This window comes from Oncorhynchus kisutch, linkage group LG8, assembly GCF_002021735.2.
Source record: "Oncorhynchus kisutch isolate 150728-3 linkage group LG8, Okis_V2, whole genome shotgun sequence".
Classification (NCBI taxonomy): Eukaryota; Metazoa; Chordata; class Actinopteri; order Salmoniformes; family Salmonidae; genus Oncorhynchus; species Oncorhynchus kisutch.
The window spans coordinates 44,891,577-44,914,750 of NC_034181.2; the positions used below are offsets into that span (position 1 = coordinate 44,891,577).

General features: G+C 51.9%; 1 protein-coding gene across 8 annotated transcripts in view; it reads left to right on the forward strand.

The window, feature by feature from the left end:
• LOC109895621 (cotranscriptional regulator FAM172A homolog) overlaps positions 1 to 23,174 on the forward strand; it is a 262,316-nt gene that overhangs the window by 91,359 nt on the left and 147,783 nt on the right. For all 8 annotated transcript variants that reach the window (XM_031830434.1, XM_031830431.1, XM_031830427.1 and 5 more), the window contains exon 8: positions 6,608 to 6,727. In XM_031830434.1, coding sequence (XP_031686294.1) covers positions 6,608 to 6,727 — 120 coding nt within the window. The remainder of the gene's footprint in view (positions 1 to 6,607; positions 6,728 to 23,174) is intronic.

Consider the following 23,174-nt stretch of genomic DNA (forward strand, 5'->3'; position numbering starts at 1 on the left):
AGTCTTGTGATTTCTAATAGAAATTGTACTTTCAAGCATGAATTGGACACCTGTTAGACAGGTGGAAATCCGTCCTTTGGTCTGACGAGTCCAATTGTGCGATTTTTGGTTCCAATCGCCGTACCTTTGTGAGACGAAGAGTAGGTGAATGGATGATCTCTCCATGTGTGGTTCCCACCGTGAAGCATGTAGGAGGAGGTGTGATGGTGTGGGGGTACTTTTCTGCTGACACTGTTGTGATTTATTTAGAATTCAAGACGAACTTAACCAGCATGGATACCACAGCATTCTGCAGCGATACGCCATCCAATCTGGTTTGCGCTTAGTGGGGTTGTCATTTGATCCAACACACCTCCAGGCTGTGTAAGGTCTATTTGACCAAGAAGGAGAGTGATCTATCAGATAACCTGGCTTCCAGAAACCCAACCTCAACCCAATTGAGATGGTTTGGGAGGAGTTGTACCGCAGAGTGAAGTAAAAGCAACCAACAAGTGCTCAGCGTATGTGGGAACTCCTTAAAGACTTTTGAAAAAGCATTCCAGGTGAAGCTGGTTGAGAAAATGCCAAGAGTGTGCAAAGCTGTCATCAATGCAAAGGGTGGCTGCTTTGAAGAATCTAAAATCTAAAATATATTTTGATCTGTTTAACACTTTTTTGGTTACTACATGATTCCATATGTGTTATTTCATAGTTTTATTCTACAATGTAGAAATTAGTTTTTAAAAATAAAGTAAAACCCTTGAATGGGTAGGTGTGTCCAAACTTTTGACTGGTACTATATCTTATAGTCACATGGACTAAAAGAATAAAACCACTCTTTTTTTGTTGTTTAAGCCATGATTAAAGAAAATACAACTTCTCCAATCACTCTTCCATTTTGCTTCATCTTAATCTGTAGAGTATCTGGGCTCTGGGCTCCCGAGTGGCGCAGCGGTCTAAGGCACTGCATCTCCGTGCAAGAGGCGTCACTACAGTACCTGGTTCTAATCCAGGCTGTATCACATCCGGCCGTGATTGGGAGTCCAATAGGGCGGCGCACAATTGGCACAGCGTCGCCGGAGTAGGCCGGCATTGTAAATAGGAATTTGTTCTTAACTGACTGAGTTAAATAAAGGTTCAATAAAAATAAATAAGAGTGAGTCTCTTGTAAGCAAATTATATCATACTTTTATCATTTAGCCTCTTTACATTTACAGTTTTAGCTAGCAATGGCTAATCCTGATATACTCATCTAACATTTGTGAAGTTCAATTGAAAAGCCAACTTCGTGTACCGACTTCTAATTCCACTATAGTTCATCATAGCCAGTTTAATGCAAAATATGTCCATCTTATTTTCTTGAATAATACAGGTAAATGTGAAGGGCCTTACGATGAATTTACACAATGTAACAGAACATAGAACAAAAAACAATAACCTACATTTAAACATCGACTGCTATGTGCAGCGGGTAGGTTTGTCCGTATTAACATCATATTTTAATGTCTCCTTTGTGCACAAAGCAAAAGGTAAACAACTAACAGAGCAATGTTGATTTCAGAATGAAGTATTTTCGTCAGTTTAGTAGCCCTGGGCTCGTCCTACTGCAGAGAAGGGATGTGAGGGTTCAGGGAGGTGCTATGCCTGGGAATAGTCAAGGAGTTATGTCCTTCTTCCTGTACAAATTCCTATCAATATACAGTTTGACAACAATGAGTCTTACCCTACAGCCCTTCTGTCAGTGCTCCTTGAAGACGGGAAACAGCTTTTGCCATCGTGCAAAGCTCTCTAGAGGGTACCGTTTGTTCATCCCAAACGGCCTATGTGCATGCATATATGCATCTGTCTTTGATTTGAATTCACTCATTGCCCTGTGTTGATCATGTCTCCTTTTGCACCACGCGCCAAAAGCCTTTCAAAACACCTGATCTGTTCAGCTGGAGTGGACCTGTATCTCAATTTCCCCTCGCATGGCTCGGAAGTGGTAAAAAGGGAAGTAGAAAGGGGTAAAAGGAGTGATGAAGTGGATAGCGGAAGAGAGGAGGAGAGGCAGAGAGATGTGGTGTTGAGTGATTGTCTCAGCGCTAGCTAGCTGGGCAGGTTGACAGCTCCTCTCTCTCTCTGCTCTGTGCTGGTGGCAGTAATCAGTGAGGAACACTAGTCTTGAAAACCCAGACACACAGTTTTCCTTGTGTTTAGTGTCACTCAAACGTAGTCCTACCCTAACCAGTCTGGAAACAGACAGCTCGCACGGTATCCAGCTAATTAATACAAACGCACACACCGCCGAGAGCTCCACACACTGTACTGTATGACAGTGAAAGGTTTGTGAGATAACACTCGGGGAGGTAGCACGCAGTGAGGGGCAGTAAGCAGGTGATTATGGATAATAGATAAGTCTACAGTGCCTTCAGAAAGTACTCACACCCCTTGATTGTTCCCCACATTTTGTTGTGTTACTGCCTGAATTCTAAATGTATTAAATTCAGATTTTGTGTCACGGATCTACACACAATACCACATAATGTCAAAGTGGAATTATGTTTTTAGAAATATTGACAAGTTATAAAAAGATGAAAAGCTGAAATGTCCTGGGTGTATTCAACCCTTTTATGGCACACCTAAATAAGTTCAAGCCTAAATAAGTTCAGCTGCTCATGCTTTGAGCATGCCCGGCTAAGCACGCTCAGCTGTGAAGTGGTCTGGTAGGTTTGTAACAAAAGCGTGCTTTTTTTTCAACTTCTAAACTAGATGCTTAATATCAATAGTAGCCACACCATTTGAACTTTTTAGTTTGTAACACAAACAACAAACATGCCTCTAACTCAAAGCAACACTGGATACCACACATGCCTGTCCACGATACGGGCATTTGAACTCCAGTTGGAATCCAGAGAAAAATTGAGGGAAAAGGGCTCAGCGGCCTATATGGTCACTTGACGGCGCTAACCAGGAACTACGTCACCTAACCAAGAACTACTTGTTTCTGTTGACGCAAAACTAAACAAGCTTGTGTTGTTGGACAGGCTGGAAAACCTCATAGAAGATCTGAAAGAGTTGGGGGGGAAAAACTGTGTTTTTCACAAGCATTTTATTGGAGAAATACACAAAAGGACTCTGATGTATTGAAGAAAACTGAAAGGTGTACAAACAATTGTGGAAGTCATCACTACTGAAAACTTCCAATTGAAGGAGAAAATCCTGCACCTAACTACTCGATCGACGAGAGACAATCTTATCTTGAGTGGAATAGCTGAAAAGCCAGAAGAAAATGTGGAGGACACACTGAAAACATTCCTGGTTAATGAACTACAACTGGACAACGACACGGTGCAGAGCATCTCTTTCCATCTGGTCCACCGGGTGAGATCCAAGCCAATGTCAGGAGGGAGCTAGGGAGGACGACCCACTGGCCCCCGTCCAATCGTGGCCAGGTTCGAACATTAGAAGCAGAAGGAGCTGGTTCTGAGCCACGGACGGCATCTGGCTGGGAAGCCGTTTGGGATGAACAAACGGTACCCTCTAGAGAGCTTTGCACGATGGCAAAAGCTGTTTCCCGTCTTCAAGGAGCACTGACAGAAGGGCTGTAGGGTAAGACTCATTGTTGTCAAACTGTATATTGATAGGAATTTGTACAGGAAGAAGGACATAACTCCTTGGCTATTCCCAGGCATAGCACCTCCCTGAACCCTCACATCCCTTCTCTGCAGTAGGACGAGCCCAGGGCTACTAAACTGACGAAAATACTTCATTCTGAAATCAACATTGCTCTGTTAGTTGTTTACCTTTTGCTTTGTGCACAAAGGAGACATTAAAATACGATGTTAATACGGACAAACCTACCCGCTGCACATAGCAGTCGATGTTTAAATGTAGGTTATTGTTTTTTGTTCTATGTTCTGTTACATTGTGTAAATTCATCGTAAGGCCCTTCACATTTACCTGTATTATTCAAGAAAATAAGATGGACATATTTTGCATTAAACTGGCTATGATGAACTATAGTGGAATTAGAAGTCGGTACACGAAGTTGGCTTTTCAATTGAACTTCACAAATGTTAGATGAGTATATCAGGATTAGCCATTGCTAGCTAAAACTGTAAACGTAAAGAGGCTAAATGTTAAAAGTATGATATCATTTGCTTACAAGAGACTCACTCTTATTTTTATTTATTTTTTAACCTTTATTTAACTAGGCAAGTCAGTTAAGAACAAATTATTTACAATGACGGCCTAGAAACAATGGGTTAACTACCTTGTTCAGGGGCAGAATGAATTTTTTAAAAACTTTTTACCTCGGGGAGTCGATCTAGCCAACCTTTCGGTTACTGGCCCAATGCTCTCACCACTAGGCTACCTACCACCCCAAATCCATAGTGTGTTTATAGTTCTTCAGTCCTGGAGTGTTTAATTGGTGTGGTAACAGTTGGACAGCTCACTGGAAGCCTGAGAGGGTCCTCATATTGTACATTCTAGAGGGACTCTATGTACTGTTGGCTACCGTCAACAGTGCCACAATCAATCCGCACACGCACGCACACTCCAAAATGCCAGTGACAGTCATCACTTGAAGATGCTGGCAACAGGTGATCAGTGGGGAATCTGTACGACCTGGCACACACACATCGGACGACCTGGGGGGAAATGGAAAATAAGTGAAATAAAAAATATAAACTAAACGGGCAGGCGTGTGACAGGAAGCGAGTCTCTGAGGGCGGCCCGCTTCGCAGGAGCTAATTAACCCCGGAAAATAATTACATCAATATGCAAATGAGTGTTTAGATAATGCAACGTGCTATCGGGCCAGATAGTCAATCAGGGGAGGTGGGTGGGCGTGTGGAGCCGTGTGGCGAGATGGGGCCAGGTGTCGGGGCTCTGCGCTCGGGCGATAAGGGGGAGACGCTACCTGGTTGCCACGACGACCACGCCGCTGCGGTCACAGCGCTGCCGTGCCGGTGCTCGAGCTCCAAACAAGCCAAATCGAATGTGAAGCAGGCGGAAACTGGACCTCCCAGAGCACTCCTTCATACGCAGCACAGCGCCTAACCATTTAAAGACCCTGGTGCTTTTGTCTATCTGTTTTGCTCCATTCTCCGACTCTGCTATTGACACGGAATATTAAGACCAATAACACATGGTTTAGACACGAGGGATCTTCAGAAGGTATGCGTGGAAGTCCACGCGACCAGCCAACAAGCCTCCGTAGGGAGGGTCAGGTGAAGAGAGGGAGAACAGGTGGTGAAGTTGGAGGGTGGGAGGAAGTGATTATGAAACAGAGCCCTGTAGATGAAGGGTGACACAGAGAAGGAGAGGAGGGCTTCAAAGGACTTTGATGTCACAGGCCTTCAGGCAGCCAACTCTGCCCCCCCCTCCACCCGCAGTTGATCAGGGCGGGGCAGGGCGCAGCATTACCCGCTGTTGCATCACCCTCCGTAGAGTCTGTCTCTGAACCCAGCCGCCCTCCCTCCCCATCTCATTATGCCAGCAAACATAAACAAGCTGATGGGTTCATTTACTGTACCTCCACACACACGCGCACACACACTTACGTGCACACACAGTCGCCCAGCAAAATAACAACAGCCTAACAACAACTAGATTGAAAAGTGTACTTTTGTCTGTTTTTAATATTCAAAGCTTGGGTGTGAGTGGGTGTAAGCTGTGAAAGCAGTGAAATAACACAGCATCTTTCCCTGATATCTATGAAACAGCCATTGCCTTGGATGAACCACTAGATCTCTCAGTCACAGCATAGTATCCAACAATCTCCCCAGACATTTAGTCTAAGTGGGCATGAAGCTTTGTTACTTTTTACCCCTGTGAGTAAATACCATGCAGGCAGCTTAACCAGACTGTTTTTGCTCTGAAATGGCTTTGGAGTGGCTTCACCGATTGACAGAAAGGGTATTTATTTGGGAATCGATTATCTAGCCTGCTGAGGGTGGATGGAGAATGGCACAAACAATTGCACTTAGTGATGCTCCATTAAAATACAACCCACGTGGGTGTACTTTATGGTCAGACAAATCCATGGTGTGTACTGTGTGTGTGTGTGTGTGTGTGTGTGTGTGTGTGTGTAGGTGTGTGTGTATACTATGTGTGTGTGTGCGTCCTCTCTGTTGTTCTCTCCCCTGACCTTCCCCTGTGTTTGCCCATTACGCCTTTATTGCCGTATAGATGCTCCATCGATCCAGGCACAAATTAAGATTTAAACGTTACGTCACGCGACCTATCGAGTTTTACATTTAGGGCATTTGCAATATGCAAGACTTATTGATCCAGCGAGCAGTCAGCGTTTATAAAACACACCCTCTGCCATCAGCAGTGCTTTTTCATTTTTATTTCTGGAGGCCTGCATGCCAACTGTGACAGAACTTTCTCTCCCCGAGTTTCACTGTCACCTTTTTCCTCTTTTTACGTCTCTCACGGTTAGTTCACTTTTTTTAAACTCGGATCTTTCTCCCGCTTCTTTTCACTGTCTATGACACACTGGCAGTGTCTTTCTCAACCCTTCTTCAATCTCTCTCGCTGACGCCGTTCTAACTCTCTCCGGTGTGTTTTTTTGTTGTTGTGTCTTCTCTTCTTGTTTTTGGGGGATGTGACGTGAAGTTCTGTCCTTGTGTTCCAGGAAAACGGCTCCCCCGAGGAACACGTGCTCTACGTGTGGGACCACTTTGTGTCCAAAGCCGCCGCCAGGAACGTCTTTGTCGTGGCGCACAGCTACGGAGGCCTGTCGTTGGTGGAGCTGGTGAGTGGTTGCTTTCTTTCCTCTGCCCCCCCCCCCCCAGCATACTACCTCTGGGACAGTCAGCCAGTGTGGTAGCGTGTGAAATGCGGTGGGATGATTAAAAATAAATAACGTTTAGTTTCTTTGAGAAAGTGCTGCTTCTATAAACAAGCCAGTTCATCCCTGTCCTAGGGCGCAATCCACTTCCTCTCCTCCGCACAACAAGACGTAGGGAGAAAATGGAGAGGGAACTAGAAAAAAAACAAGGTTTCTATTAACCCACGCTGCGGAGCATGCAAAACTGCAAGTCGTAGAAGATGAGATAGATGGGGGGGGGGGGGGGTGTCTCTGCATCTGTGTGTCTTTCTAGTGTTGAGTCTATAATTAAGTCTAGCCTATATTTTTATAGTGTTGAGCTTATATGTACCTCTCAGTGTTGGGTCTCTGTGTTTATTATTGGCAGCCTGAACGCCGGGCTCTAGGCTAGGTGCTAGACTCACAGGGCTCTCTCTCCTTCTGTCTCTCTCTGCAGTGCTCAGATAGCTAGGCTAGGCTAGGTGCTAGACTAGGTGCTCATATAGCCTAGCTAGGCTCTGTTTCTCTCTGCAGTGCTCAGATAGCTAGGCTAGGTGCTAGACTCAGAGGGCTCTCTCTCCTTCCGTCTCTCTCTCTGCAGTGCTCAGATAGCTAGGCTAGGCTAGGTGCTAGACTCACAGGGCTCTCCTTCTGTCTCTCTCTCTGCAGTGCTCAGATAGCTAGGCCCTAGACTCACAGGGCTCTCTCTCTGTAGTGCTCAGATAGCTAGGCTATGTGCTAGGCTCACAGGGCTCTCTCTCCTTCTGTCTCTCTCTGCATTGCTCAGATAGCTAGGCTAGGTGCTAGACTCACAGGGCTCTCTCTCCTTCTGTCTCTTTCTGCAGTGCTCAGATAGCTAGGCTAGGTGCTAGACTCACAGGGCTCTCCTTCTGTCTCTCTCTGCAGTGCTCAGATAGCTAGGCCAGGTGCTAGGCTCACAGGTCTTTCTCTCTTTCTGTCTCCCTCTGCAGTGCTCAGATAGCTAGGCTAGGTGCTAGGCTCACAGGGCTCTCTTTCCTTCTGTCTCTATCTGCAGTGCTCAGATAGCTAGGCTAGGCTAGGTGCTAGGCTCACAGGGCTCTCTCTCCTTCTGTCTCTCTGCAGAGGGCTCACAGGGCTCTCTCTCCTTCTGTCTCTCTCTGCAGTGCTCAGACAGCTAGTCTAGGTGCTAGGCTCACAGGGCTCTCCTTCTGTCCCTCACTGCAGTGCTCATATAGCTAGGCCATGGGCTAGGCTCACAGGGCTCTCTCTCCTTCTGTCTCTCTCTGCAGTGCTCAGATAGCTAGGCCATGGGCTAGGCTCACAGGGCTCTCTCTCTCCTTCTGTCTCCCTCTCTGCAGTGCTCAGATAGCTAGGCTAGGTGCTAGACTCACGGGGCTCTCTCTCCTTCTGTACCTCTCTGCAGTGCTCAGAGGTACAGGGCTCTCCTTCTGTCCCTCAATGCAGTGCTCAGATAGCTAGGCTAGGTGCTAGACTCACAGGGCTCTCCTTCTGTGTCTCTCTGCAGTGCTCAGATGGCTAGGCTAGGTGGAAGACTCACAGGGCTCTCTTTCCTTATGTCCCTCTCTGCAGTGCTCAGATAGCTAGGCTAGGCTAGGTGCTAGGCTCACAGGGCTCTCTCTCCTTCTGTCTCTATCTGCAGTGCTCAGATAGCTAGGCTAGGCTAGGTGCTAGGCTCACAGGGCTTTCTCTCCTTCTGTCTCTCTCTGCAGTGCTCAGATAGCTTGGTTACATGCTAGGCTCACAGGTCTTTCTCTCCTTCTGTTTCTCTCTGCAGTGCTCAGATAGCTTGGTTAGGTGCTAGGCTCACAGGGCTCTCTCCTTCTGTCTCTCTGCAGTGCTCAGATAGCTAGGCTTGGCTAGGTGCTAGGCTCACAGGTCTTTCTCTCCTTCGGTCTCCCTCTGCAGTGCTCAGATAGCTAGGCTAGGTGCTAGACTCACAGGGCTCTCTCTGCTTCTGTCTCTCTCTGCAGTGCTCAGATAGCTAGGCTAGGTGCTAGACTCACAGCGCTCTCTCTCTGTAGTGCTCAGATAGCTAGGCTTGGCTAGGTGCTAGGCTCACAGGTCTTTCTCTCCTTCTGTCTCCCTCTGCAGTGCTCAGATAGCTAGGCTTGGCTAGGTGCTAGGCTCACAGGTCTTTCTCTCCTTCTGTCTCTCTCTGCAGTGCTCAGATAGCTAGGCTAGGCTAGGTGCTAGGCTCACAGGGCTCTCTCTCCTTCTGTCTCTCTCTGCAGTGCTCAGATAGCTAGGCTAGGTGCTAGACTCACAGGGCTCTCTCTGCTTCTGTCTCTCTCTGCAGTGCTCAGATAGCTAGGCTATGTGCTAGGCTCACAGGGCTCTCTCTCCTTCTGTCTCTCTCTGCAGTGCTCAGATAGCTAGGCTGTGTGCTAGGCTCACAGGGCTCTCTCTCCTTCTGTCTCTCTCTGCAGTGCTCAGACAGCTAGGTTAGGTGCTAGGCTCACAGGTCTTTCTCTACTTCTGTCTCTCTCTGCAGTGCTCAGATAGCTTGGTTAGGTGCTAGGCTCACAGGGCTCTCTCCTTCTGTCTCTCTGCAGTGCTCAGATAGCTAGGCTTGGCTAGGTGCTAGGCTCACAGGGCTCTCTCTGCTTCTGTCGCTCTCTGCAGTGCTCAGATAGCTAGGCTAGGCTAGTTGCTAGACTCACACGGCTCTCTCTCCTTCTGTCCCTCTGCAGTGCTCATATAACTAGGCTAGGTGCTAGGCTCACAGGGCTCTCTCTCCTTCTGTGTCTCATTGCAGTGCTCAGGTAGCTAGGCTAGGTGCTAGACTCACAGGGCTCTCCTTCTGTCCCTCACTGCAGTGCTCATATAGCTAGGCTAGGTGCTAGGCTCACAGGGCTCTCTCTCCTTCTGTCCCTCAATGCAGTGCTCAGATAGCTAGGCTAGGCTAGGTGCTAGACTCACAGGGCTCTCCTTCTGTCTCTCTCTGCAGTGCTCAGATAGCTAGGCCAGGTGCTAGGCTCACAGGTCTTTCTCTCCTTCTGTCTCCCTCTGCAGTGCTCAGATAGCTAGGCTAGGTGCTAGGCTCACAGGGCTCTCCTTCTGTGTCTCTCTGCAGTGCTCAGATGGCTAGGCTAGGTGGAAGACTCACAGGGCTCTCTTTCCTTCTGTCCCTCTGTGCAGTGCTCAGATAGCTAGGCTAGGTGCTAGGCTCACAGGGCTCTCTCTCCTTCTGTCTCTATCTGCAGTGCTCAGATAGCTAGGCTAGGCTAGGTGGAAGACTCACAGGGCTCTCTTTCCTTCTGTCCCTCTCTGCAGTGCTCAGATAGCTAGGCTATGTGCTAGGCTCACAGGGCTCTCTCTCCTTCTGTCTCTCTCTGCAGTGCTCAGACAGCTAGGCTAGGTGCTAGGCTCACAGGGCTCTCCTTCTGTCCCTCACTGCAGTGCTCATATAGCTAGGCTAGGTGCTAGGCTCACAGGGCTCTCTCTCCTTCTGTCCCTCAATGCAGTGCTCAGATAGCTAGGCTAGGCTAGGTGCTAGACTCACAGGGCTCTCCTTCTATCTCTCTCTGCAGTGCTCAGATAGCTAGGCTAGGTGCTAGGCTCACAGGGCTCTCCTTCTGTGTCTCTCTGCACTGCTAAGATGGCTAGGCTAGGTGGAAGACTCACAGGGCTCTCTCTCCTTCTGTCCCTCAATGCAGTGCTCAGATAGCTAGGCTAGGCTAGGTGCTAGACTCACAGGGCTCTCCTTCTGTCTCTCTCTGCAGTGCTCAGATAGCTAGGCCAGGTGCTAGGCTCACAGGTCTTTCTCTCCTTCTGTCTCCCTCTGCAGTGCTCAGATAGCTAGGCTAGGTGCTAGGCTCACAGGGCTCTCCTTCTGTGTCTCTCTGCACTGCTCAGATGGCTAGGCTAGGTGGAAGACTCACAGGGCTCTCTTTCCTTCTGTCCCTCTCTGCCGTGCTCAGATAGCTAGGCTATGTGCTAGGCTCACAGGGCTCTCTCTCCAGTGCTCAGACAGCTAGGCTAGGTGCTAGGCCCACAGGGCTCGGTCTCCTTCTGTTCCTCTCTGCAGTGCTCATATAGCTAGGCTAGGCTAGGTGCTAGACTCACAGGGCTCTCTCTCTGTAGTGCTCAGATAGCTAGGCTAGGTGCTAGGCTCACGGGGCTCTCTCTCCTTCTGTCTCTCTCTGCAGTGCTCAGATAGCTAGGCTTGGCTAGGTGCTAGGCTCACAGGTCTTTCTCTCCTTCTGTCTCTCTCTGCAGTGCTCAGACAGCTAGGCTAGGTGCTGGCCCACAGGGCTCGCTCTCCTTCTGTTCCTCTCTGCAGTGCTCATATAGCTAGGCTAGGCTAGGTGCTAGACTCACAGGGCTCTCTCTCTGTAGTGCTCAGATAGCTAGGCTAGGTGCTAGGCTCACAGGGCTCTCTCTCCTTCTGTCTCCCTCTGCAGTGCTCAGATAGCTAGGCTAGGTGCTAGGCTCACAGGGCTCTCCTTCTGTGTCTCTCTGCAGTGCTCAGATGGCTAGGCTAGGTGGAAGACTCACAGGGCTCTCTTTCCTTCTGTCCCTCTCTGCGGTGCTCAGATAGCTAGGCTAGGTGCTAGGCTCACAGGGCTCTCCTTCTGTGTCTCACAGCAGTGCACAGATGGCTAGGCTATGTGCTAGGCTCACAGGGCTCTCCTTCTGTGTCTCTCTGCAGTGCTCAGATAGCTAGGCCAGGTGCTAGGCTCACAGGTCTTTCTCTACTTCTGTGTCTCTCTGCAGTGCTCAGATAGCTTGGCTAGGTGGAAGCCTCACAGGGCTCTCTTTACTTCTGTGCCTCAATGCAGTGCTCAGATAGCTAGGCTAGGCTAGGTGCTAGGCTCACAGGGCTCTCTCTCCTTCTGTCTCTCTCTGCAGTGCTCAGATACCAAGCCAGGTGCTAGGCTCACAGGTCTTTCTCTCCTTCTGTCTCCCTCTGCAGTGCTCAGATAGCTAGGCCAGGTGCTAGGCTCACAGGTCTTTCTCTCCTTCTGTCTCCCTCTGCAGTGCTCAGATAGCTAGGCTAGGTGAGACGGCTCACAGGGCTCTCCTTCTGTGTCTCTCTGCACTGCTCAGATGGCTAGGCTAGGTGGAAGCCTCACAGGGCTCTCTTTACTTCTGTCCCTCTGCCGTGCTCAGACAGCTAGGCTAGGTGCTAGGCTCACAGGGCTCTCTCTCCTTCTGTCTCTCTCTGCAGTGCTCAGACAGCTAGGCTAGGTGCTAGGCCCACAGGGCTCGCTCTCCTTCTGTTCCTCTCTGCAGTGCTCATATAGCTAGGCTAGGCTAGGTGCTAGACTCACAGGGCTATCTCTCTGTAGTGCTCAGATAGCTAGGCTAGGTGCTAGGCTCACAGGGCTCTCTCTCCTTCTGTCCCTCAATGCAGTGCTCAGATAGCTAGGCTAGGCTAGGTGCTAGACTCACAGGGCTCTCCTTCTGTCTCTCACTGCAGTGCTCATATAGCTAGGCTAGGTGCTAGGCTTACAGGGCTCTCTCTCCTTCTGTCTCTGTCTGCAGTGCTCAAATAGCTAGGCTAGGTGCTAGACTCACAGGGCTCTCTCTCATTCTGTGTCTCAATGCAGTGCTCAGATAGCTAGGCTAGGTGCTAGACTCACAGGGCTCTCCTTCTGTCCCTCACTGCAGTGCTCATATAGCTAGGCTAGGCTAGGTGCTAGGCTCACAGGGCTCTCTCTCCTTCTGTCCCTCAATGCAGTGCTCAGATATCTAGGCTAGGCTAGGTGCTAGACTCACAGGGCTCTCCTTCTGTCCCTCTCTGCGGTGCTCAGATAGCTAAGCTAGGTGCTAGGCTCACAGGGCTCTCCTTCTGTGTCTCACAGCAGTGCTCATATAGCTATGCTAGGCTAGGTGCTAGACTCACAGGGCTCTCTCTCTGCAGTGCTCAGATGGCTAGGCTAGGTGGAAGACTCACAGGGCTCTCTTTCCTTCTGTCCCTCTCTGCAGTGCTCAGATAGCTAGGCTATGTGCTAGGCTCACAGGGCTCTCTCTCCTTCTGTCTCTCTCTGCAGTGCTCAGACAGCTAGGCTAGGTGCTAGGCTCACAGGGCTCTCCTTCTGTCCCTCACTGCAGTGCTCATATAGCTAGGCTAGGTGCTAGGCTCACAGGGCTCTCTCTCCTTCTGTCCCTCAATGCAGTGCTCAGATAGCTAGGCTAGGCTAGGTGCTAGACTCACAGGGCTCTCCTTCTATCTCTCTCTGCAGTGCTCAGATAGCTAGGCTAGGTGCTAGGCTCACAGGGCTCTCCTTCTGTGTCTCTCTGCACTGCTAAGATGGCTAGGCTAGGTGGAAGACTCACAGGGCTCTCTCTCCTTCTGTCCCTCAATGCAGTGCTCAGATAGCTAGGCTAGGCTAGGTGCTAGACTCACAGGGCTCTCCTTCTGTCTCTCTCTGCAGTGCTCAGATAGCTAGGCCAGGTGCTAGGCTCACAGGTCTTTCTCTCCTTCTGTCTCCCTCTGCAGTGCTCAGATAGCTAGGCTAGGTGCTAGGCTCACAGGGCTCTCCTTCTGTGTCTCTCTGCACTGCTCAGATGGCTAGGCTAGGTGGAAGACTCACAGGGCTCTCTTTCCTTCTGTCCCTCTCTGCCGTGCTCAGATAGCTAGGCTATGTGCTAGGCTCACAGGGCTCTCTCTCCAGTGCTCAGACAGCTAGGCTAGGTGCTAGGCCCACAGGGCTCGCTCTCCTTCTGTTCCTCTCTGCAGTGCTCATATAGCTAGGCTAGGCTAGGTGCTAGACTCACAGGGCTCTCTCTCTGTAGTGCTCAGATAGCTAGGCTAGGTGCTAGGCTCACGGGGCTCTCTCTCCTTCTGTCTCTCTCTGCAGTGCTCAGATAGCTAGGCTTGGCTAGGTGCTAGGCTCACAGGTCTTTCTCTCCTTCTGTCTCTCTCTGCAGTGCTCAGACAGCTAGGCTAGGTGCTGGCCCACAGGGCTCGCTCTCCTACTGTTCCTCTCTGCAGTGCTCATATAGCTAGGCTAGGCTAGGTGCTAGACTCACAGGGCTCTCTCTCTGTAGTGCTCAGATAGCTAGGCTAGGTGCTAGGCTCACAGGGCTCTCTCTCCTTCTGTCTCTCTCTGCAGTGCTCAGATAGCTAGGCTTGGCTAGGTGCTAGGCTCACATGTCTTTCTCTCCTTCTGTCTCCCTCTGCAGTGCTCAGATAGCTAGGCTAGGTGCTAGGCTCACAGGGCTCTCCTTCTGTGTCTCTCTGCAGTGCTCAGATGGCTAGGCTAGGTGGAAGACTCACAGGGCTCTCTTTCCTTCTGTCCCTCTCTGCGGTGCTCAGATAGCTAGGCTAGGTGCTAGGCTCACAGGGCTCTCCTTCTGTGTCTCACAGCAGTGCACAGATGGCTAGGCTATGTGCTAGGCTCACAGGGCTCTCCTTCTGTGTCTCTCTGCAGTGCTCAGATAGCTAGGCCAGGTGCTAGGCTCACAGGTCTTTCTCTCCTTCTGTCTCCCTCTGCAGTGCTCAGATAGCTAGGCTAGGTGCTGGGCTCACAGGGCTCTCCTTCTGTATCTCTCTGCACTGCTCAGATGGCTAGGCTAGGTGGAAGACTCACAGGGCTCTCTTTCCTTCTGTCCCTCTCTGCCGTGCTCAGATAGCTAGGCTAGGTGGAAGACTCACAGGGCTCTCTTTCCTTCTGTCCCTCTCTGCTGTGCTCAGATAGCTAGGCTATGTGCTAGGCTCACAGGGCTCTCTCTCCTTCTGTCTCTCTCTGCAGTGCTCAGACAGCTAGGCTAGGTGCTAGGCCCACAGGGCTCGCTCTCCTTCTGTTCCTCTCTGCAGTTCTCATATAGCTAGGCTAGGCTAGGTGCTAGACTCACAGGGCTCTCTCTCTGTAGTGCTCAGATAGCTAGGCTAGGTGCTAGGCTCACAGGGCTCTCCTTCTGTGTCTCTCTGCAGTGCTCAGATGGCTAGGCTAGGTGGAAGACTCACAGGGCTCTCTTTCCTTCTGTCCCTCTCTGCGGTGCTCAGATAGCTAGGCTAGGTGCTAGGCTCACAGTGCTCTCGCTCTGTAGTGCTCAGATAGCTAGGCTAGGTGCTAGGCTCACAGGGCTCGCTCTCTCCTTCTGTCTCTCTCTGCAGTGCTCAGATAGCTAGGCTAGGTGCTGGCCCACAGGGCTCGCTCTCTCCTTCTGTCTCTCTCTGCAGTGCTCAGACAGCTAGGCTAGGTGCTGGCCCACAGGGCTCGCTCTCCTTCTGTCTCTCTGCAGTGCTCAGACAGCTAGGCTAGGCTAGGTGGAAGACTCACAGGGCTATCTTTCCTTCTGTCCCTCTCTGCAGTGCTCAGATAGCTAGGCTATGTGCTAGGCTCACAGGGCTCTCTCTCCTTCTGTCTCTCTCTGCAGTGTTCAGACAGCTAGGCTAGGTGCTAGGCTCACAGGGCTCTCCTTCTGTCCCTCACTGCAGTGCTCATATAGCTAGGCTAGGCTAGGTGCTAGGTCCACAGGGCTCTCTCTCCTTCTGTCTCTCTCTGCAGTGCTCAGATAGCTAGGCTAGGTGCTAGGCTCACAGGGCTCGCTCTCCTTCTGTTCCTCTCTGCAGTGCTCATATAGCTAGGCTAGGCTAGGTGCTAGACTCACAGGGCTCTCTCTCTGTAGTGCTCAGATAGCTAGGCTAGGTGCTAGGCTCACAGGGCTCTCCTTCTGTGTCTCTCTGCAGTGCTCAGATGGCTAGGCTAGGTGGAAGACTCACAGGGCTCTCTTTCCTTCTGTCCCTCTCTGCGGTGCTCAGATAGCTAGGCTAGGTGCTAGGCTCACAGGGCTCTCCTTCTGTGTCTCACAGCAGTGCACAGATGGCTAGGCTATGTGCTAGGCTCACAGGGCTCTCCTTCTGTGTCTCTCTGCAGTGCTCAGATAGCTAGGCGTGGCTAGGTGCTAGGCTCACAGGTCTTTCTCTCCTTCTGTCTCCCTCTGCAGTGCTCAGATAGCTAGGCTAGGTGCTAGGCTCACAGGGCTCTCCTTCTGTGTCTCTCTGCAGTGCTCAGATGGCTAGGCTAGGTGGAAGACTCATAGGGCTCTCTTTCCTTCTGTCCCTCTCTGCGGTGCTCAGATAGCTAGGCTAGGTGCTAGGCTCACAGGGCTCTCCTTCTGTGTCTCACAGCAGTGCACAGATGGCTAGGCTATGTGCTAGGCTCACAGGGCTCTCCTTCTGTGTCTCTCTGCAGTGCTCAGATAGCTAGGCCAGGTGCTAGGCTCACAGGTCTTTCTCTCCTTCTGTCTCCCTCTGCAGTGCTCAGATAGCTAGGCTAGGTGCTAGGCTCACAGGGCTCTCCTTCTGTATCTCTCTGCACTGCTCAGATGGCTAGGCTAGGTGGAAGACTCACAGGGCTCTCTTTCCTTCTGTCCCTCTCTGCTGTGCTCAGATAGCTAGGCTATGTGCTAGGCTCACAGGGCTCTCTCTCCTTCTGTCTCTCTCTGCAGTGCTCAGACAGCTAGGCTAGGTGCTAGGCCCACAGGGCTCGCTCTCCTTCTGTTCCTCTCTGCAGTGCTCATATAGCTAGGCTAGGCTAGGTGCTAGACTCACAGGGCTCTCTCTCTGTAGTGCTCAGATAGCTAGGCTAGGTGCTAGGCTCACAGGGCTCTCCTTCTGTGTCTCTCTGCAGTGCTCAGATGGCTAGGCTAGGTGGAAGACTCACAGGGCTCTCTTTCCTTCTGTCCCTCTCTGCGGTGCTCAGATAGCTAGGCTAGGTGCTAGGCTCACAGGGCTCTCTCTCTGTAGTGCTCAGATAGCTAGGCTAGGTGCTAGGCTCACAGGGCTCTCTCTCCTTCTGTCTCTCTCTGCAGTGCTCAGATAGCTAGGCTAGGTGCTGGCCCACAGGGCTCGCTCTCTCCTTCTGTCTCTCTCTGCAGTGCTCAGACAGCTAGGCTAGGTGCTGGCCCACAGGGCTCGCTCTCTCCTTCTGTCTCTCTCTGCAGTGCTCAGACATCTCTGCAGTGCTCAGATAGCTAGGCTATGTGCTAGGCTCACAGGGCTCTCTCTCCTTCTGTCTCTCTGCAGTGCTCAGACAGCTAGGCTAGGCTAGGTGGAAGACTCACAGGGCTATCTTTCCTTCTGTCCCTCTCTGCAGTGCTCAGATAGCTAGGCTATGTGCTAGGCTCACAGGGCTCTCTCTCCTTCTGTCTCTCTCTGCAGTGCTCAGACAGCTAGGCTAGGTGCTAGGCTCACAGGGCTCTCCTTCTGTCCCTCACTGCAGTGCTCATATAGCTAGGCTAGGCTAGGTGCTAGGTTCACAGGGCTCTCTCTCCTTCTGTCTCTCTCTGCAGTGCTCAGATAGCTAGGCTAGGTGCTAGGCTCACAGGGCTCGCTCTCCTTCTGTTCCTCTCTGCAGTGCTCATATAGCTAGGCTAGGCTAGGTGCTAGACTCACAGGGCTCTCTCTCTGTAGTGCTCAGATAGCTAGGCTAGGTGCTAGGCTCACAGGGCTCTCCTTCTGTGTCTCTCTGCAGTGCTCAGATGGCTAGGCTAGGTGGAAGACTCACAGGGCTCTCTTTCCTTCTGTCCCTCTCTGCGGTGCTCAGATAGCTAGGCTAGGTGCTAGGCTCACAGGGCTCTCCTTCTGTGTCTCACAGCAGTGCACAGATGGCTAGGCTATGTGCTAGGCTCACAGGGCTCTCCTTCTGTGTCTCTCTGCAGTGCTCAGATAGCTAGGCGTGGCTAGGTGCTAGGCTCACAGGTCTTTCTCTCCTTCTGTCTCCCTCTGCAGTGCTCAGATAGCTAGGCTAGGTGCTAGGCTCACAGGGCTCTCCTTCTGTGTCTCTCTGCAGTGCTCAGATGGCTAGGCTAGGTGGAAGACTCACAGGGCTCTCTTTCCTTCTGTCCCTCTCTGCGGTGCTCAGATAGCTAGGCTAGGTGCTAGGCTCACAGGGCTCTCCTTCTGTGTCTCACAGCAGTGCACAGATGGCTAGGCTATGTGCTAGGCTCACAGGGCTCTCCTTCTGTGTCTCTATGCAGTGCTCAGATAGCTAGGCCAGGTGCTAGGCTCACAGGTCTTTCTCTCCTTCTGTCTCCCTCTGCAGTGCTCAGATAGCTAGGCTAGGTGCTAGGCTCACAGGGCTCTCCTTCTGTGTCTCTCTGCAGTGCTCAGATGGCTAGGCTAGGTGGAAGATTCACAGGGCTCTCTTTCCTTCTGTCCCTCTCTGCGGTGCTCAGATAGCTAGGCTAGGTGCTAGGCTCACAGGGCTCTCCTTCTGTGTCTCACAGCAGTGCACAGATGGCTAGGCTATGTGCTAGGCTCACAGGGCTCTCCTTCTGTGTCTCTCTGCAGTGCTCAGATAGCTAGGCCAGGTGCTAGGCTCACAGGTCTTTCTCTCCTTCTGTCTCCCTCTGCAGTGCTCAGATAGCTAGGCTAGGTGCTAGGCTCACAGGGCTCTCCTTCTGTGTCTCTCTGCAGTGCTCAGATGGCTAGGCTAGGTGGAAGACTCACAGGGCTCTCTTTCCTTCTGTCCCTCTCTGCGGTGCTCAGATAGCTAGGCTAGGTGCTAGGCTCACAGGGCTCTCCTTCTGTGTCTCACAGCAGTGCACAGATGGCTAGGCTATGTGCTAGGCTCACAGGGCTCTCCTTCTGTGTCTCTCTGCAGTGCTCAGATAGCTAGGCGTGGCTAGGTGCTAGGCTCACAGGTCTTTCTCTCCTTCTGTCTCCCTCTGCAGTGCTCAGATAGCTAGGCTAGGTGCTAGGCTCACAGGGCTCTCCTTCTGTGTCTCTCTGCAGTGCTCAGATAGCTAGGCCATGTGCTAGGCTCACAGGTCTTTCTCTCCTTCTGTCTCCCTCTGCAGTGCTCAGATAGCTAGGCTAGGTGCTAGGCTCACAGGGCTCTCCTTCTGTGTCTCTCTGCACTGCTCAGATGGCTAGGCTAGGTGGAAGACTCACAGGGCTCTCTTTCCTTCTTCAGATAGCTAGGCTATGTGCTAGGCTCACAGGGCTCTCTCTCCTTCTGTCTCTCTCTGCAGTGCTCAGACAGCTAGGCTAGGTGCTAGGCCCACAGGGCTCGCTCTCCTTCTGTTCCTCTCTGCAGTGCTCATATAGCTAGGCTAGGCTAGGTGCTAGACTCACAGGGCTCTCTCTCTGTAGTGCTCAGATAGCTAGGCTAGGTGCTAGGCTCACGGGGCTCTCTCTCCTTCTGTCTCTCTCTGCAGTGCTCAGATAGCTAGGCTTGGCTAGGTGCTAGGCTCACAGGTCTTTCTCTCCTTCTGTCTCTCTCTGCAGTGCTCAGACAGCTAGGCTAGGTGCTGGCCCACAGGGCTCGCTCTCCTTCTGTTCCTCTCTGCAGTGCTCATATAGCTAGGCTAGGCTAGGTGCTAGACTCACAGGGCTCTCTCTCTGTAGTGCTCAGATAGCTAGGCTAGGTGCTAGGCTCACAGGGCTCTCTCTCCTTCTGTCTCTCTCTGCAGTGCTCAGATAGCTAGGCTTGGCTAGGTGCTAGGCTCACAGGTCTTTCTCTCCTTCTGTCTCCCTCTGCAGTGCTCAGATAGCTAGGCTAGGTGCTAGGCTCACAGGGCTCTCCTTCTGTGTCTCTCTGCAGTGCTCAGATGGCTAGGCTAGGTGGAAGACTCACAGGGCTCTCTTTCCTTCTGTCCCTCTGTGCAGTGCTCAGATAGCTAGGCTAGGTGCTAGGCTCACAGGGCTCTCTCTCCTTCTGTCTCTATCTGCAGTGCTCAGATAGCTAGGCTAGGCTAGGTGGAAGACTCACAGGGCTCTCTTTCCTTCTGTCCCTCTCTGCAGTGCTCAGATAGCTAGGCTATGTGCTAGGCTCACAGGGCTCTCTCTCCTTCTGTCTCTCTCTGCAGTGCTCAGACAGCTAGGCTAGGTGCTAGGCTCACAGGGCTCTCCTTCTGTCCCTCACTGCAGTGCTCATATAGCTAGGCTAGGTGCTAGGCTCACAGGGCTCTCTCTCCTTCTGTCCCTCAATGCAGTGCTCAGATAGCTAGGCTAGGCTAGGTGCTAGACTCACAGGGCTCTCCTTCTATCTCTCTCTGCAGTGCTCAGATACCAAGCCAGGTGCTAGGCTCACAGGTCTTTCTCTCCTTCTGTCTCCCTCTGCAGTGCTCAGATAGCTAGGCTAGGTGCTAGGCTCACAGGGCTCTCCTTCTGTGTCTCTCTGCACTGCTCAGATGGCTAGGCTAGGTGGAAGACTCACAGGGCTCTCTCTCCTTCTGTCCCTCAATGCAGTGCTCAGATAGCTAGGCTAGGCTAGGTGCTAGACTCACAGGGCTCTCCTTCTGTCTCTCTCTGCAGTGCTCAGATAGCTAGGCCAGGTGCTAGGCTCACAGGTCTTTCTCTCCTTCTGTCTCCCTCTGCAGTGCTCAGATAGCTAGGCTAGGTGCTAGGCTCACAGGGCTCTCCTTCTGTGTCTCTCTGCACTGCTCAGATGGCTAGGCTAGGTGGAAGACTCACAGGGCTCTCTTTCCTTCTGTCCCTCTCTGCCGTGCTCAGATAGCTAGGCTATGTGCTAGGCTCACAGGGCTCTCTCTCCAGTGCTCAGACAGCTAGGCTAGGTGCTAGGCCCACAGGGCTCGCTCTCCTTCTGTTCCTCTCTGCAGTGCTCATATAGCTAGGCTAGGCTAGGTGCTAGACTCACAGGGCTCTCTCTCTGTAGTGCTCAGATAGCTAGGCTAGGTGCTAGGCTCACGGGGCTCTCTCTCCTTCTGTCTCTCTCTGCAGTGCTCAGATAGCTAGGCTTGGCTAGGTGCTAGGCTCACAGGTCTTTCTCTCCTTCTGTCTCTCTCTGCAGTGCTCAGACAGCTAGGCTAGGTGCTGGCCCACAGGACTCGCTCTCCTTCTGTTCCTCTCTGCAGTGCTCATATAGCTAGGCTAGGCTAGGTGCTAGACTCACAGGGCTCTCTCTCTGTAGTGCTCAGATAGCTAGGCTAGGTGCTAGACCCACAGGGCTCTCTCTCCTTCTGTCTCTCTCTGCAGTGCTCAGATAGCTAGGCTTGGCTAGGTGCTAGGCTCACAGGTCTTTCTCTCCTTCTGTCTCCCTCTGCAGTGCTCAGATAGCTAGGCTAGGTGCTAGGCTCACAGGGCTCTCCTTCTGTGTCTCACAGCAGTGCACAGATGGCTAGGCTATGTGCTAGGCTCACAGGGCTCTCCTTCTGTGTCTCTCTGCAGTGCTCAGATAGCTAGGCCAGGTGCTAGGCTCACAGGTCTTTCTCTCCTTCTGTCTCCCTCTGCAGTGCTCAGATAGCTAGGCTAGGTGCTAGGCTCACAGGGCTCTCCTTCTGTGTCTCTCTGCAGTGCTCAGATGGCTAGGCTAGGTGGAAGACTCACAGGGCTCTCTTTCCTTCTGTCCCTCTCTGCGGTGCTCAGATAGCTAGGCTAGGTGCTAGGCTCACAGGGCTCTCCTTCTGTGTCTCACAGCAGTGCACAGATGGCTAGGCTATGTGCTAGGCTCACAGGGCTCTCCTTCTGTGTCTCTCTGCAGTGCTCAGATAGCTAGGCGTGGCTAGGTGCTAGGCTCACAGGTCTTTCTCTCCTTCTGTCTCCCTCTGCAGTGCTCAGATAGCTAGGCTAGGTGCTAGGCTCACAGGGCTCTCCTTCTGTGTCTCTCTGCAGTGCTCAGATAGCTAGGCCATGTGCTAGGCTCACAGGTCTTTCTCTCCTTCTGTCTCCCTCTGCAGTGCTCAGATAGCTAGGCTAGGTGCTAGGCTCACAGGGCTCTCCTTCTGTGTCTCTCTGCACTGCTCAGATGGCTAGGCTAGGTGGAAGACTCACAGGGCTCTCTTTCCTTCTTCAGATAGCTTGGCTATGTGCTAGGCTCACAGGGCTCTCTCTCCTTCTGTCTCTCTCTGCAGTGCTCAGACAGCTAGGCTAGGTGCTAGGCCCACAGGGCTCGCTCTCCTTCTGTTCCTCTCTGCAGTGCTCATATAGCTAGGCTAGGCTAGGTGCTAGACTCACAGGGCTCTCTCTCTGTAGTGCTCAGATAGCTAGGCTAGGTGCTAGGCTCACGGGGCTCTCTCTCCTTCTGTCTCTCTCTGCAGTGCTCAGATATCTAGGCTTGGCTAGGTGCTAGGCTCACAGGTCTTTCTCTCCTTCTGTCTCTCTCTGCAGTGCTCAGATAGCTAGGCTAGGTGCTAGGCTCACAGGGCTCTCTCTCCTTCTGTCTCTATCTGCAGTGCTCAGATAGCTAGGCTAGGCTAGGTGGAAGACTCACAGGGCTCTCTTTCCTTCTGTCCCTCTCTGCAGTGCTCAGATAGCTAGGCTATGTGCTAGGCTCACAGGGCTCTCTCTCTGTAGTGCTCAGATAGCTAGGCTAGGTGCTAGGCTCACAGGGCTCTCTCTCCTTCTGTCTCTCTCTGCAGTGCTCAGATAGCTAGGCTTGGCTAGGTGCTAGGCTCACATGTCTTTCTCTCCTTCTGTCTCCCTCTGCAGTGCTCAGATAGCTAGGCTAGGTGCTAGGCTCACAGGGCTCTCCTTCTGTGTCTCTCTGCAGTGCTCAGATGGCTAGGCTAGGTGGAAGACTCACAGGGCTCTCTTTCCTTCTGTCCCTCTCTGCGGTGCTCAGATAGCTAGGCTAGGTGCTAGGCTCACAGGGCTCTCCTTCTGTGTCTCACAGCAGTGCACAGATGGCTAGGCTATGTGCTAGGCTCACAGGGCTCTCCTTCTGTGTCTCTCTGCAGTGCTCAGATAGCTAGGCCAGGTGCTAGGCTCACAGGTCTTTCTCTCCTTCTGTCTCCCTCTGCAGTGCTCAGATAGCTAGGCTAGGTGCTGGGCTCACAGGGCTCTCCTTCTGTATCTCTCTGCACTGCTCAGATGGCTAGGCTAGGTGGAAGACTCACAGGGCTCTCTTTCCTTCTGTCCCTCTCTGCCGTGCTCAGATAGCTAGGCTAGGTGGAAGACTCACAGGGCTCTCTTTCCTTCTGTCCCTCTCTGCTGTGCTCAGATAGCTAGGCTATGTGCTAGGCTCACAGGGCTCTCTCTCCTTCTGTCTCTCTCTGCAGTGCTCAGACAGCTAGGCTAGGTGCTAGGCCCACAGGGCTCGCTCTCCTTCTGTTCCTCTCTGCAGTTCTCATATAGCTAGGCTAGGCTAGGTGCTAGACTCACAGGGCTCTCTCTCTGTAGTGCTCAGATAGCTAGGCTAGGTGCTAGGCTCACAGGGCTCTCCTTCTGTGTCTCTCTGCAGTGCTCAGATGGCTAGGCTAGGTGGAAGACTCACAGGGCTCTCTTTCCTTCTGTCCCTCTCTGCGGTGCTCAGATAGCTAGGCTAGGTGCTAGGCTCACAGTGCTCTCGCTCTGTAGTGCTCAGATAGCTAGGCTAGGTGCTAGGCTCACAGGGCTCGCTCTCTCCTTCTGTCTCTCTCTGCAGTGCTCAGATAGCTAGGCTAGGTGCTGGCCCACAGGGCTCGCTCTCTCCTTCTGTCTCTCTCTGCAGTGCTCAGACAGCTAGGCTAGGTGCTGGCCCACAGGGCTCGCTCT